The sequence below is a fragment of the Capra hircus genome, chromosome 20 (genome assembly GCF_001704415.2).
Source record: "Capra hircus breed San Clemente chromosome 20, ASM170441v1, whole genome shotgun sequence".
In the NCBI taxonomy this organism is placed as follows: Eukaryota; Metazoa; Chordata; class Mammalia; order Artiodactyla; family Bovidae; genus Capra; species Capra hircus.
Genome location: NC_030827.1, coordinates 32,581,865 through 32,598,373, shown reverse-complemented (window position 1 = coordinate 32,598,373; position 16,509 = coordinate 32,581,865). Strand labels below are relative to the sequence as shown.

The 16,509-nt window shown below is 38.6% G+C and overlaps 1 protein-coding gene across 2 annotated transcripts; it reads left to right on the top strand.

Annotated features, from left to right (window-relative positions):
• On the top strand, window positions 422-14,892 carry FBXO4 (F-box protein 4). 2 transcript variants are annotated; one of them, XM_018065767.1, is made up of 7 exons: window positions 427-1,378; window positions 2,614-2,849; window positions 4,772-4,992; window positions 9,849-9,924; window positions 10,036-10,211; window positions 13,953-14,128; window positions 14,525-14,892. In XM_018065767.1, exons 1-7 carry the CDS (start codon window positions 1,190-1,192, stop codon window positions 14,612-14,614), a joined length of 1,164 nt encoding a protein of 387 aa, XP_017921256.1. In that variant the 5' UTR covers window positions 427-1,189; the 3' UTR covers window positions 14,615-14,892. The 2 variants fall into 2 exon arrangements, with proteins under 2 accessions (XP_017921257.1, XP_017921256.1); XM_018065768.1 differs by lacking the exon at window positions 13,953-14,128 and having other exon boundaries at window positions 422-1,378; window positions 14,525-14,635.

Sequence of the window (16,509 nt, the reverse complement as noted above, 5' to 3'; positions counted from 1 at the left end):
AGAGTAAACAGAGTGAAGTCAGAGAAAGACAAATACCATATCACTTATGTGTGGAAACTAAAACGTGACACAGATGAACATATCTTCAAAACAGACTCACAGAGATGGACCACAGACTTTCGGCTGAAGGGATAGTGGGTGGGGGAGGGATGAAGGGGGAGAAGCAAGCTATTATATATAGAATGGATAAACAACAAGATCCTACTGAATAGCACAGGGAACTGTTAAACTGTAGCAGAAAAGAATATAAAAAAGTTTATATATACATATAAAGTATATATATACATATAACTGCGTCAGTTTGCTGCACACCAGAAATTAACACGTTATAAGTCAATACTTCAAAAAGTGTGCAACAGCAACAAGAAAAAGGATTTTTTTAATATGGGTGATTTGGGTAATACATGAGAGAATGTTTTAACAATTGAGATAAGACAATGGTGGGCAGAGGCTGATTCTGAAATTTAGAAATCTCCATAGTTGATTGTTTTCACGAAGAGAATGGGTAGCTGTACGTCCTGGAAACTGCAGGTTGACAGTAAGTTAAACCAGGTTTCACTTTTCAGTTCAGTGGCTCAGCCCTGTCCGACTCTTTGTGACCCAATGGACTACTGTACACCAGGCTTCCCTGTCCATCACCAACTCCAGGAGCTTGGTCAAACTCATGTCCATCAGTTGGTGATGCCATCCAACCATCTCATCCTCTGTCTTCTCCTCCTGCCTTCAGTCTTTCCCAGCATCAGGCATTAAGCACCAAATAGTGTAGACGGCCAGCTATTGCATAAGTAAGAGTCGCCCAGACCCAGGCAAAGAGGAAATGAGTTCCATACAGGACAGCCTTGGGTGAAGTAACGCAGTTATAGAGGGGCAAAGGGCGAGAGATCTTATATCAATGGGTGAGGTCAGAGGGCCTGAGGTTGCGGCCTTAAGTGAGGGGCGCAGTGATTTCTGGTGGGAGCTTCCAGCTCCGCTGCGAACCACGCTCAATTGGGCCATCTCTCCTTTCTCTCCCCGGCTCTGGAGGCTTCTTCTGGGGTGGGACCGGGGCAGGAGGGCAGGAGGTTGGGGGAAACGCAGGGAGCGGAGCGGGGAGGGGGAAGGGAAGGGGGAGGAGGAAGGAAAGGGGGAGGAGGCGGGGCGCGGTTGCGTCGCGTCACTCTGCGGCGCGTCCGGACAGGCGTAGGCAGCCATGGCAGGAAGCGACCCTGGCAGCCGAGGGAGCTCTCCTCAGCCTTCTCACAGCGACTGGGGCCGCCTGGAGGCGGCCTTCCTTAGCGGCTGGAGGAACTTCTGGCAGTCTGTTGGCAAGGAGAGGGCGGCTCCGAGGGCCTCCGCAGAGGAGGCGGACGAGGAGGCCAGTTCTCTGACGCGGCTGCCGGTGAGCGTCGGTCGCCGCCCGCGAGGAATCGAGGGAGGGGCGCTCGCTGGGGCGGCCTCTTGAGGGCCCGGGGAGGGGGTAGCCCGCTGGGCCCAGCCTGTGTCTGGCTCGGTCCATGCAGCTTTACGGGCGTTGTCGCCACCTGTGGGGCAGCAGTTGAAAAGAGACGCCTTAGCGTTGACGCTTGGTGCCTGGCAGCCGGACCGAAGGTTGCTGCGAAACCCGCCTGCAAGGAGCGCCCTGGTAACCTGCCAGCTCCCCCGCAGGTTTTCTCCCCCAGAACGAGCCTGGGAACTGAGGCACCCTGAACATCCGGTTGAGGAAATGCTGAGACCATTCCAGACATTCTTGGAAAGCATGGACAGCATTCAGCGTCTGTGTTCGCAGCATCGTTCATCCTAGGCTTCTCATATCAAAACACACTCTGACGGTTTTGCGGCTAGTCTGACCGTGTATTTCAAGTAACAAAACCCACAAGTGAAATTAAGTAACTAAGTTACAAGGGCCTCAAGTTACAGCAGGCCTTGAGAATTACATACCTCATTCTTTGTTAAACTTTTTAGAAAGATGGGAAAACGGCGAGAGAAGAATATCTTAGAAATTAAAATTCTGTATCTTAGCTGGACTGTTGTCACTTCCCTCTGAGGTACATCAGAAATTGAAAACTGCAGGCTTAAATTTCCTCCACGCTTCTCCTTGCAGAGTTAACATTTTTACAGAAGAACACAGGTGACAGAGATACTCTTTGATTTGATCTAATGATAAAATCAGAAGTTTGTTCACTTGATAAAGATTTTATTTTGAAGAATATATTATTTCATTAAGTAATTTAATGCAAATAACGTGGTAGAATATTCATGAGGAGAAATTAAATAAACTGATTATTTTGCTTGAAAAATACCAGAACAATGGGTGGTTTTTCAGGAATGTTTCAGTGTGTCAAAATGAAGTGTTCATTATGATTCTACCCTGAGGCAGGAAATTAACTTCAGCATGGTAAATTTCATTATTAAAGATAATGACTGTTAAGTTGATCTTTTGCTATTTAGTATAAAAATTGTTTGTTATTTTTGTAATTTATTGTGATAAATTTAATTATTAAAACGATAGATTGTTCAATTGACCTTTAGTTTCCCAGTATAACTGTTAATTTATAATTTATTTTTCAAAAAAACCTATCTGCCAAGGTAAATTATTCATCCGCTTTATCTACCTGCTGCTTCCCTCTGTTTCAGATTGATGTACAGCTATATATTTTGTCATTTCTTTCACCTCATGATCTATGTCAGTTGGGAAGTACAAGTCATTATTGGAATGAAACTGTCCGAGATCCAATTCTGTGGAGATATTTTCTGTTGCGGGATCTTCCTTCTTGGTCTTCTGTTGACTGGAAGTCTCTCCCAGATCTAGAAATCTTAAAAAAGCCTATATCTGAGGTTACCAATGGTGCATTTTTTGACTACATGGCAGTGTAAGTATCTAGTTTTATGAATTAAAAAGAAGATATTAATTTGATTATAGCAAGTCAGTAGCCTAAGTTAGTCTTGGTCCTCCTACAAATTTGTAGCATGAATTTTGGGTCTAAGGGTCCTTTTGTAAGAATTGGGGATTAGGTTAAATAACGTCATTCAGGATCTACTGTAGAGCCAAAAAAAAAAAAAAAGTCTGTGACAGAAGATAGCACCTAAAAAAAAAGAATATTTATGCTTTAGGTGAGGATTGTTTTCCTGTGCTAGACTTACTAGCTACATGTGGTTTTTATTTTTTCCCCCATATTTTAAGTTATTTAGAATCCTTATTCCAATACAGATGCCATTACATCAAGTCCTGTGAGACTCGTTGACTAAAATGTGCATGTGTATAATTTTAACAAGTGATGGCTCAGTGGTAAAGAATCCTTCTGCAGTGCGGGAGATGCAGGTTCAATCCCTGGGTCAGGAAGATGCCCTGGAGGAGAAAATGGCAACCCACTCCAGTATTCTTGCCTGGAAAATCCCATGGACAGAGGAGCCTGCCAGGCTGTACTCCACAGGTACTCAAAAGTCAGACACGACTTAGTGGCTAAACAGCACAGCACTGTAGTCTCAGTTGCTGGTTACTCCTACATTGTCCCACAGCCAGCCAAGACATCAGGTGTATCTGTGGTGCTGTGGAACCGTGTTTTCATAGGGATGGTAATAATCATAGTAACGAACATTTGTGATCTGACTCAATGGATATGAATCTGAGCAAACTCTGGGAGATAGTCAAGGACAGGGGAGCCTGGCGGGCTGCAGTCCATGGGGTTGGAGAGAAACGATTTAGTGGCAAACAACATGACCATTTGTGAGCATATAAATTATTTCTGATTCTTGTGATCTTGGGTTGATTGTTATTGCTCAAATAATGCAAATTTTAAAAACTGAAGTTCAGACTATAAGTGGCTTATATGACTAATTAAAGTGAGGCTTGGCCGAATCTACCCAGCTGCAACATTGACTTTTTTTTTCCTTGTTAAATTACAAGATTCCTAAGTAAAGATGATTTTCTTATAAAGTTAGTGATTGTCTTAACCAGCTTGACTTAAAGAGTTTTAGGTATTATTTAGATTTGAGCAACTTTGTTTTAATTTTCAATGACATGTTGAATCACTTGTTTAGAAATTTATGGCTATTGAGAAAGTTGTTTCTTTCACACGATTCTTAGTTTTCTAGGTAACCTGTAATAAGTACTTATTGAACTGTTAGTGTTAATGGAAGTACTCTAAGAAATTCAGTTACATTGGTAGCTTTTAGTATTTTTTTTTCTTTTCTACCTCTAAGGACATATTTATGCTAACTATCTATGTAGTTTAGTGCAGGGTTTCTCAGTCTTTGCACTACTGACATTTTGCACCGGGTGTTATGGGAACTGTCTTGTGTGTGCATTGTAGCATGTTTAATAGCATCCCATGATCTGTTAGATGTCAGTAGCACTGCCCTACTCCCCCTGCAGTTGTGATAACAAAAATGTCTCCAGACATTAGCAGATGTTCCCAGAGGCTACAAAATCTCCCCAGGTTGAGAATCACTGCTCTATGTAGTGAATTTTAACCATTACAACACATGTTAGACCAAGTGTTTCATGAGAGAATCTAAATGAAAAAATAGAAAGTAACCACTTCCTGGGGAAGACTTCCTCAGTTACTTAACCACTACCACTCCCATAGCACCTTGTGCTTTTACTATCATAGCGCTTGACATATGTATTATTGATACAATAGTATCTGTCCTCCACTGCCCTCCATGAGGATTAGGACGGTAACTATTGTATCCCTCTTGTCTAGCAAGTTTTCGATGCATTATATATTGTTGAATGAATAAATGGTTAAGTAAGTATTTGTGTTAATTTTCTAATTGTGACAATTTTATACAGCTATAAAATGTGCTGTCCACATACAAGAAGATCTTCAAAATCTAGCCGTCCTATGTATGGAGCTGTCAGCTCATTTTTACACTCATTGATCATTCAGAATGAACCACGATTTGCCATGTTTGGACCAGGTTTGGAAGAACTAAATACATCTTTGGTGTTGAGTTTGATGTCTTCGGAGGAACTTTGCCCGACAGCTGGTTTGCCTCAGAGGCAGATTGATGGTAATTTTCATGTTAATGTACAATTCATAATAATTCAAACACTTTGAGCTTGACTCTAGTATTACATAGAAAAAAAATTAGTTTTTTAATTATTTAACTCTTTGATGTAATGAAATGTACTAATTTGATGGATGGGAGCCCTCATGTCTCTATGGACTGAAAGAATTAATTTACTTTTTTATAAGAGGTAAGCTTTCTCTTACTTCCTCAGTCTAAAATATGAGATTATGTGAAAGCAAATTGTAGTTGTCAAAATGTTGTACCATATTTTAAAAGAATGTTACGGTAAAAACCACTCAGCATCTACTATATTCAAAGTACTTTGATATGTCTTGGAATTTCAAAAAAGAGCTAAATTGTCACCTTACCTTTATTTCTACGAAAAACAACAGGAACAACAACCATGTAGTTAATTTGGTAAGTAGGATTTATAATAAACGTGTAATAGTGGTCTAGCTTCTGCTTTACGTTTTCATTTGTTGAGGGTACCTATTAGATACTAAAGATGCAGTGATTTAAAACAAACAACATCAAAAATCTCCTCTTTGCCCTGAAATGTGATTAGTCTAGGTGAGGGCAGAGACATGTATACAGGTGATTAGAATATAGTGTAATGAGCTTCTGTGTAGAAAGGTAAGGGTCATAGAAAGCTCTGCATTGAACATGATGCCATATATGAGTCATTTTGATAAGCAGGAGTAAGCCATCAAAAAAAGGGCAAAATATTCTAAGCAGTGAGAACTGCATCTCTAAATTCTCAAAGTTCTGGGTGTGCATGAGACACTTGAAGTAGCTCTGTGTGTTTAGAGTGGGGCCAAGTGAGAAGATGCTTATGTGTCAAACTTAAGCATTATATTGAAGGATTTGAAGCAGAGAAGTAAGATGATCAAGATGGCATTTTAGATAGATTACTCTGGCTCCTGAGTGGAAAATTGATTAGAAGGAGCTCCAAAGGCATGAATACCCACTAAGAAACCACTATAATATTGTGAATAAAATATGAAGGATATGTAATTGACTCAATGTGTAGCAGCAGTAGTAAGGATAATTCCTGGTTTCTGGCTCTTATTTTCATATTGGATGATGGTGTCATTCTCTAGATTAAGGAGACACAGGAGTAGGAAGAGAAACTTTTTATACAAGCAGAGATGCCTGCTATAAGCTAGCCATTTGAATGTGAGTCCCATTAGACCAGAAATCTCAGCCTTGTTTTTCTTAAGAGGTTTTTTCGTTTCTGTTTTCTAAATTATTTTTGGCTGCCTGTGTCTTTGCTCCTGCCTGTGGGCTTTTTCTAGTTGCGGTGACCCTGGGGCTACTCTTCATTACAATGCCCAGGTTTCTCATTTTGGTGGCTTCTTTTGTTGCAGAGCATGGGCTTTAGATATGCAGGTGTCAGTAGTTACAGCATTCAAGCTCAGTAGTTGCAGCTTGCAGGCTCTGTAGTTGTGGTGCACAGACTTAGTTGCTCTGTGACATGTGCGATCATTCCGGACTATATCCCTTGCATTGGCAGATGGATTCTCAACCACTGGACTACCAGGGAAGTCTCTCTTGTCAGCTTTATTCTTAGTTGTATCTGTAGTGCTAGGCACATAGTAGATACTCAATATGTATTTGATGAATAAATGAATTATTTTATGGAATACTTTATGCATTCATGTCTCAAAGATCTGGGCTAGAAATGAAGATTTGGGAATCATATGAAGTCCATGTGAACTTGGAAGTTTCTGAGAATAAAGAAGATTGTGAGCCAGGTGATATAATCTTCAACGAATGTTTGGAGAAAGGGATTATCAAAAGTAGATTCATAAGTGACCAGGTTAAGGATGGGGAGATGGTATTAGAGCTAAATGGTGTGTGTGTCTCAAAGAGGTGGAGTTTTTTCAAGAGGGTTGGTGAGTAATGGTTTAAGACATGGCATTGAGAAGTAAAGAGAGCACTTTTCTCTGTACCCTGAGATGTGAGAGAATAAGCAGTTTAGTTACTAGAAGCCCACTGCAAGAGAAGCAGCACCTAGGCACAGGCCAGTTTCAGGTTGGGTCATGAGGTGGAAGGATCCCATTTCAATAAGAGGTTGGGGATATGGGGGAATTGGCTGATTATGAAATAGCCATTTCATTCTGCAGAGTAATTGTGATTGTTTGAAATTGCCAGTCTAACTGTGCTTCAGATCCTGCAAGGTTCAGTTCAGTTCAGTTCAGTCGCTCAGTCGTGTCCGACTCTTTGCCACCCCATGAATCGCAGCACCCCAGGCCTCCCTGTCCATCACCATCTCCTGGAGTTCACTCAGACTCACGTCCATCGAGTCCGTGATGCCATCCAGCCATCTCATCCTCTGTCGTCCCCTTCTCCTCCTGCCCCCAATCCCTCCCAGCATCAGAGTCTTTTCCAATGAGTCAACTCTTTGCATGAGGTGGCCAAAGTACTGGAGCTTCAGCTTTAGCATCATTCCTTCCAAAGAAATCCCAGGGTTGATCTCCTTCAGAATGGACTGGTTGGATCTCCTTGCAGTCCAAGGAACTCTCAAGAGTCTTCTCCAACACCACAATTCAAAAGCATCAATTCTTCGGCACTCAGCCTTCTTCACAGTCCAAATCTCACATCCATACATGACCACAGGAAAAACCATACCTTGACTAGACGGACCTTAGTTGGCAAAGTAATGTCTCTGCTTTTGAATATACTATCTAGGTCATAACTTTTCTTCCAAGGAGTAAGTGTCTTTTAATTTCATGGCTGCAGTCACCATCTGCAGTGATTTTGGAGCCCCCCAAAATAAAGTCTGACACTGTTTCTACTGTTTCCCCATCATTTCCCATGAAGTGATGGGACCGGATGCCATGATCTTTGTTTTCTGAATGTTGAGCTTTAAGCCAACTTTTTCGCTCTCCTCTTTCACTTTCATCAAGAGGCTTTTTAGTTCCTCTTCACTTTCTGTCATAAGAGTGGTGTCATCTGCATATCTGAGGTTATTGATATTTCTCCCGGCAATCTTGATTCCAGTTTGTGTTTCTTCCAGTCCAGCGTTTCTCATGATGTACTCTGCATATAAGTTAAATAAGCAGAGTGACAATATACAGCCTTGACGTAGGGAAGGATAAAGGGATGAGTCATTGGCAAGGTGGGGCAAAACAGCATGCAAATCTTACTGGACTGAGGTTAGATGTGTTGAGAAGGTAGTTTCTGGAAGTTAAACTGATGAAAACAAAGATCAGAGGCATGGTTGTTGTTCAGTTACTCAGTTATGTCTGATTCTTTGCAATCCCATGGACTGGAGTGTGCCAGGCTTCCTTCACCATCTGCTGGAGCTTGCTCAAAATGCATATCCATTGAGTCAGTGACACCATCCAACCATCTCGTCCTCTGTTGTCCCCTTCTCCTCCTGACTTCCATCTTTCCCAACATAGTAGAATGTTTTTATGATATCTTTGGGAAGTCCCCTGGTGGTGGAAGACTAAGGGCCACTTTGCCTGAAATGCTTACAGACCCTGGTAGGATCTCTATGTAATGTGTTGCCTGAAATGGTGATGTAAGATAGTATGGCATGGCTTCTTTAAATGTCTAGATTGATTATAATGCAGGGATTAAGGATATGAAAGATGGAGTTGTTCTTGGGCTTCCCTGGTGGCTCAGATAGCAAAGAATCACCTGCAATGCAGGAGACCTGGGTTCAATCCCTGGGTTGGGAAGATCCCCTGGAGAAGGGCATGGCAACCCATTCAAGTATTCTTGCCTGGAGAATCCCCATGGACTGAGGAGCCTGGTGGGCTACAGTCCATGGGGTTGCAAAGAGTCGGACACAATTGAGTGACTAAGCACAACACAATGAGTAAGTAGAGGCCATATTATGTTAAACTTTTAGTTATCTGAAGAGCAGCAGCTTTGAAGAGAAGAGAGATAATTAAAGACATTTTAAAGCAATCTCTCCAACTGCTGTCAGAAGATTGGATAGTAGGGAACAGAAGTGGATTTAGGAGCATAGTTAGAAATGATTACAGAAGTTCAGGTGAGAGATGATGATATTTAAATTAAAGGTGTGGGGTGGGAATGGAGAAGAGTAGACAGATCTAAAAGGATGTTTATTAATATATAGCAAAAAGACACAAAGCCAAAGAGGAGGAGATCTTTGCAGAAGGCAAAAGGAGAATCAACCCGAGTGTTAACACAAAGGAGGGAAAGAGTTAAGAAAGAAAGACAAATAATAATGTTGAATGATTTAGATATAAAATATAGTAAGAAGTAATATTTGGCACCTGTTACTTATCAGTTATGTATGTAATGCTTACAGTAACCCTAAAAAATGTGTATTATTTCTATATTTCAGTGTCAAAACCAAGGCTCACAGAAACATGGGTATATGTGACAAATTCTAGCTCAAATCTAATTCCAAATTTCAGTGTTTGCCGTATTTCTTCAATTTTCTAAGACACCATGAATTTAAAAATGCCTTTTCAGAGTGCAGGGGAAAAACCCATTTGGCTGAATGTATACGTGGAGTATGAGACTAATGAGAAACATAAAAAAAGTGAAACTAAGTCAGTCTTGAGGATAAGTAGAAGTAGTTGTTATGATGCAGCTGCTACTGATAGGATGATAATAAAGTTAATGATGGTAGTGATGATGGTAAAAAAAAGCAATGTTAAAGCCTAAGAGTTTTTTATTCTGTATCCATAATTTACTATTTTGTGAATGAAAATTGCATATAGCATCTTTTCTTCAACATAAACATTTTATTCCAAAGCTATATATGACTTGTCATAGTTTTTTGTTTGCTCTTTTTATATTAAGTAATTTTTGCATTGTCATCATTTGCTATCTTTATTTTTTGTTTTGATAATTGTAATTTTCTCCTTTAGGTATTGGATCAGGAGTTAGTTTTCAGTTGAACAATCAACATAAATTCAACATCCTAATACTATATTCAACTACAAGGTAAGGCTACCTACTTAGCAGCCTACCTGAGGCATCAGTGATAGAATATTTTAGAGGGGCTGAAGTCTGTTTAGTGTCTGTTTATGTTTTATATTTACATTTTTCTTATAGAAAGGAAAGAGATAGAGCAAGAGAAGAACATACAAGTGCAGTTAACAAGATGTTCAATATACAGAATGAAGGGGACGATCAACAAGGGAGCCGGTACAGTGTAATTCCACAAATTCAGAAGGTGTGTGAAGTTGTTGATGGGTTCATCTATGTTGCAAATGCTGAAGCTCATAAAAGTAAGCATTATCTTATTTTCTTTTTAAAAGCACTTTCTTTGCAAAGCAAATAATAAAGTATTTTTATAGGCTTTATTGTGGCTTATTAAGAATATCATGGCTAATTTTATCAATGTGATTCTGTTAATATTATTACTATCAATATTGGATTCTCAGACCTTGACGTGCGTTAGGATCACCTGTGGATCTTGTTAAAAACATGGCAGCCTGATTCCTATCCTGATGGATTATGACTCATAGATGTGGGTTGTGTCTTGGCTCTGTTTGTTTAAACAAACTTTACAGAATTCTGATGCACACTGAAGTTTGCTACTATAACTACATAGTATTTTTTGTTGTTTTATGCTTCTGTACTTTTAGTTATTGATATTTTGTTTGCTTTTGGCCTTATTCAAATAATTTATGCAGGTAAATGAAAAATTTTATGTTATTTTAATCATCCAGATAGTAGATTGTGAGTTAGTAGAGTTGGTGGAGTTGGTGGAGTGTTTAATAAAGTGGATTAGTTAAGAACACTCTCCATATATTCTGAATAATTGCCATTCACATTGATAAATAACATGAAAATAGAATACTATTGGGCCATAAGCCAAAATTGTAATTTCTTTTCCAAACCCTTTGTGAACAAGGTAGGGCATAAATATGCAATATATTATTCTCACTTGGAAAAAGGTAGAAGCAGTCCACTGTTGAAAGCATTTACAGTTTACAGTGCACTGAAATTATCTATAACAACAAAAACCAAATGCAGCTCAACTATTGACTAATTGGACTTGTCTCACTGCATAAATGGCCTAACAGGAGAAGAAGCATACCCGTTTGTAGAAGTAAATCCTTTTTACCTCAGTCTCTTCTGTTCTTCCACATAAAACATCTAGCATTAAATTAAAAAGTATAAGATACCAAAAAAAAAAAAAATGACCCATTCTTAAGAGATAAAGCAGTCAATGGAACTAGACCCAGAAATGGCCTCAATATTGGCACCCTCAGAAAAGGACATAAAAAGAACTATGATTAATATGTTGAAGAATCTAGTAAAAAAAAGTGACCAATATATGTGAACAAATAGAGATTTTCAGCAGAGGGAAAGAAGCTATGAAAAAGTAAAATGGGTTTGCTAAATACCAAAAATACAACAGGTGAATAGTTCCTTCAATGGACATATCAATGAAGGAAACCTTTTGTGAATGTGAAGATAGATCAATTAAAATTACTCAAATTAAAGAGATGGGTTCCCTGGTGGCTCAGTGGTCAAGAATCCACCTGTCAATGCAGGAGACATGGGTTTGATCCCTGGTCCAGGAAGATCCCACATGCTATGGAGTAACTGAGCTTTTGTCCTAGAGTCTGGGAATCACAACTACTGAGCCTGTGTGCTGCAGTTATTGAAACCCATGCACCCTAGAGTCTGTGCTCTGCAACAAGAGAAGGCACTGCAGCGATAAGCCTGTGTACTGCAATTAGAGAGTAGCCCCCACTTGCCACAACTAGAGAAAAGCCCACATAGCAACGAAGACCCAGCATAGCCAGAAATTAATTAAAAAATAAAAATTTTTAAAAAGGAAAAAAATTGGTAGTGGAGGGCAGAGCAAGAGCTGGGGAAAACCAATGAAGTGTTCTAACTCAGGGGTTGACATTTTCTTAAAGGTCTAGGTAGTACATATTTTAGGCATGTGAGCCATATAATCTCTTACAGTTACTCAGCTCTGATACTATAGTGCAGAAGTAGCCATAGACAGTTTGTGAATGAATGGGCTTGGCGGTTTTTACCAAAATACTTACTTATAAAAATATAGTGTGTGGTATGTGGACCCCGATTCAATTTATATGTGATTGGAGTCCCAAAATATGAAGGGAGTAAGAACAGGGAAAAAAATTTCTGAGTAAATAATGACCAAATCTATTTCAGATTACTGAAAGACATAAACCACAGATTGAAGATTCTCAAAGAACTCCAGCTGTTATAAATAAAAAATACAGATACATCATAGCCAAACTGGTGAAAACAAAAGATAAAGAGAATATCATGAAGGCAGCCAGGGCAAAGCAAAACATACATATAGAGGACCAAAGATAAGAACAGAGACTTTCTGATAGAATTTTGCTGTAAATGAGATAGTAATGAAGGGAAATCTTTATAGTATTGCAAAAGGTGGGATGGGGGGGATAATATCCAGCAGATATCTTTCAAAATGAAGGCAAAATCAAGATATTTTTTTAGACAAAATCTGAGAAAGTTCAGTCAGCAAATTTTTATTACAATAAATATTAAAGGAAACTTCAGGGAGAATAGTATACCAGGTGGAAAACTACATTTACAGAAAGAAAGAAAAAGCCTTGAGATAGAAACAGTATAGCTATACATAAATTTTTTTTCTAAGTTTAATTTCTTTATCATTATTTAAAGGAAAACATATTTTTTAAAATAAAATATATTGTAACAATATTACACAGCATGGAAAGTCAGAAATGGAAATGTTGTATTGTAAGTTTCTATATGTGAAGTTGTATAATACTTTTTAAAAGTAGACTGTTGTAAGCTTAAAATAAACTTTGTAAATCTTTGAGCAACCAACCACTAAAAAAGTGTAACAGATATAATTAAATAAGCCAGTAGTGAAGATAAAATGTAATCATTAAAGAAGTCAGTTCAAAAGATCACAGGAAAAGAAGGCAAAAAGAACAAAGAATAGAGGGGACAAGTCAAAATTCAGTAAATATGTGATAGATTTAAAAGTACTGTGTTGATAATTGCATTCAGTGTTTGTTTGTTTTCTATTAATATATAACAAATTACTGCCAACCTGGTGGCTTAAAAATGCATCTGTTTATTAGCTCAGAGTTCTTTATGTCAGAAGTCTGAATACAGCATGGCTGGGTTCTCAGCCAAGTGTCTCATAGGCTGAAGTTAGGGTGAGAGATGGGTTACATCCCTTTCTGGAGGTTCTGGGGAAAAATCTGCTATCTAGCTCACTCAGATTATTGACTGAATTCAGCTTACTTTTGTAGATCTGAGGTCCCTGTTTCCTTGCTGGCTGTCAGATGGGGGCTGCTCTCAGCTTCACAGGCCATCTTCATTTGCCATGTGACCCCTCTGTCTTCAAATCCAGCAATGGAGGATCTCTCTTGACTAGGAAGAATCTCATCTGTTTTAAGGGCTTACCTGACTAGACTAGGCTCACTGATTATAGTCTCCCTTTCTTGAAGTCAGCTGTGTCTTGTAATATAGCCTAACCATGTTGGTGATATCCCATGTATTTAGAGATTCTTCCCACACTCAGAGGAGGGAATAGAAAAGAATTTGAGTTATTAGGGTTATTTTAGAATTCTGCCCACCACCAAATGTCGATGACTGCCACTCCACTGAAAGGCAGAGATTTTTGGTTTCAATAAAAAAAGCTAGACTCAATCATATGTTTAAATTTTAGAAACTCTGGCCTTTGAAAGAAAGGGTAGTGATGGCTACAGAATTTGTGAGAAGAAAATACTTTTATTAGAGTAGTTTTGCTTTTAAACCATAGAAACATGTAAGTGGTACTGTTTTTGTTCTCTCTGATCTCATCTAAATTCTGATCCTTGCAAGGCTGATTAATGTAGTTTTATGAAAGATCAGTAAATGAACACAGCAATAGAGGGGTAGATGCAGTTTATTATGTTTGGATCCTGGTAATTTTTATAGTTTTCAATTTTTTTATTTTTTTTTAAGTAATGAAAATTAAGGATTTTAACTACATTCCTTAGGACATGAATGGCAAGATGAATTTTCTCGTATTATGGCAATGACTGATCCAGCTTTTGGATCTTCCGGGAGACCAATGTTGGTTTTATCTTGTATTTCTCAAGCTAATGTAAAAAGAATGCCCTGTTTTTATTTGGCCCATGAGCTGCGTCTGAATCATCTAAACTACCCATGGATGGTAAGGTTCTATTTTCTCTAGTGAGAAAAATCTCATTTTATTTTTCACTTTAATTTCTAATTGATTTTATTTTTCTTTATTCTTTCTTTTCATTCTTTTTAAAAGAATAGCATTCTAAAAGTCAGTTTTAGTAGCTTAATCAGTGGGAGATATTTGATATCAAAGCTGAGTTCCAAGATAAGTAATAAACCTCATATTGATAGTAATTATAAGACAGAAGAGAAGATGATATTTTTAATCTAAACTCTTTAGAAGACAAAACTTGGTTATTTATCTACAGTTTACTGGGATTATTTTAGTCCTATTCATTTTTGAGTGTCCAGAAAAATGTCCCACATAATTATAAGTATTTGTGCTTAGTTTCTTAGCAAATGATCTCTTTTTATTTGCTCATAGGTCCAGGACACTGAGGCTGAAACTTTAACTGGTTTTTTGAATGGTATTCAGTGGATTCTTGAAGAAGTAGACTCTAAGCATGCAAGATGATCCTCCTCTTCAACCTTGGCAACTGAAAGCATTTGAAACTTGTTACTAAGGTCGTGGTGTGGATATTTGCTCAAGTCAGCTCATTCTGCCCTGCCTTTTTGCAGGTAGGCTTTATGTTGGACAGCTGTCACCACTCTAATTTTTATATAACTTTTACTTTTTACCTTAGATCAATTACAAGAAAAAAGTTTCAGTGGTAGGATTTGGCCCCAGAATGAACCTTTTAAGATTTTTTAAAAACTTTCATATATATATTTTTTAATATTAAATTCTGAAAAAAAAAAAAAAAAACACACCAAGTCTGTGCCTCTCTCATTCTTCGTGATTTCTCTTCTGTTCAGTTCAAAGATTGCCATCGTGGGGAATAGCAACTTTACTAAGCTTTCAATAGGTTCTTTTCAAGGGTACTTAACTGGTTATCAGAAAATAAGTTTTATCTATTTTTAATAAATATATTGCTTAAAGATTGGAATATTCACTGAAATTTCATTTACTGGTATGGCCATACAATTTCCGTTTCTTTTCTGAAATAGTAGGAATTAACTTTTTGTCTTATTCAATACTAATTCAGTGAAAATAACTGGAAATTCTTGCTGTTTTCAAATTATCTGAAAGCTCATGAAGTGCTAAAGCCAGATGTTTTTCCTTGCTCATGAAGAAAATATTCCAGAGACATTCATGATCATATGACCTCCTGCTCACTAATTGCTTCCACTTTGCAGAGGAAACAGTCCTCCTATCTCAGTGGAATTGAGGGATTTAAAAATTACAGTTGAAAAGAGCATTATATTCTCAGTGGTGCTGCCCAAGAAAGAGCCTCTATCCTACAAGCGGGTGCCATTCTGAAGAAAGGAGCTCTCACATCTTCGGTGCGCTTATCCATCCCTTAACTTGAGCATTTGTAGTTGGGGGAAGAGTGAGAAATGCTGACGTCCTGCTTTTCCTAGAAAGGAAGCCCTCTGACTTGGGGACAGAGTGCTGTTTCCTTGGCTGCCTTGGTCTAGAATGGAGTTTCTGTCTTTCTGAGCTGGAGGAGGGATGTCTTGGTTCAAATCCCACATACTCTTACTGTTCTTACTGAGTTGTTGTTGTTGTTGTTATTGTTGTTGTTTTGCTCTGTACTCTTAGATTTTAATGATTTTTTAAAATTAATTTTCTCCAGTTTCTCTGGGGAACCATTACATCGTACTCTTCATGCTATTCTGCCAAAAATAAATCCTCTCCACTTTTAATTATGTGTAGTTAGGTGACTCAGATGGTAAAGAATCTGGCTGCAGTGCAGGAGACCTGGATTCAATCCCCGTGTTGGGAAGATCCCCTGGAGGAGGGCATGGCAACCCACTCAGGTATTCTTGCCTGGAGAATCCTCATAGACAGAGGAGCCTGGCAGGCTACAGTCCATGGGGTTGCAAAGAGTTGGGCATGACTGAGTGACTAAGCACATGTTACCTCATTCTTTGCTGATGTTGGTAATTTATTTTCTTTTTATCTTCATGACCAATCTGGCTAGAGTTTTATTGATTTTATTATTCTCAAAGAGCCAGCTTTTGGTCTTACTGATTTATTCTATATTCTATTTCATTGATTTATGCTCTAATCTCTATTTTTCTGCTTTTTAAATTATAGAACTTCAATTTTACTTTTTTATATTATTAAGGTACAAATTTAGGTCATTGTAGGCTTGAGGCACAGTGATAAAGAATCCTTCTGCCAATGCAAGAGACAGGTTCCATCCCTAGGTCGGGAAAACTCTGAGGAAAAGGAAATGACAACCCACTTAAGTGTTTTTGCCCAGAAAATTCCATAGAGGAGCCTGACGGGCTACAGTCCATGGGGTTGTGAAGAGTTGGACACTACTGAGTGACTGAGCACGCACATACGCATGGGGTTGCAAA

Bases quoted from the DNA above. Each gene is read 5' to 3' on its own strand.
- FBXO4 (XM_018065767.1), top strand. From the start codon at position 1,190: ATGGCAGGAAGCGACCCTGGCAGCCGAGGGAGCTCTCCTCAGCCTTCT. The intron at 4,993-9,848 runs GTAATTTTCATG...TTTCTCCTTTAG, and splicing joins GCCTCAGAGGCAGATTGATG to GTATTGGATCAGGAGTTAGT. The intron at 10,212-13,952 runs GTAAGCATTATC...TACATTCCTTAG, and splicing joins AAATGCTGAAGCTCATAAAA to GACATGAATGGCAAGATGAA.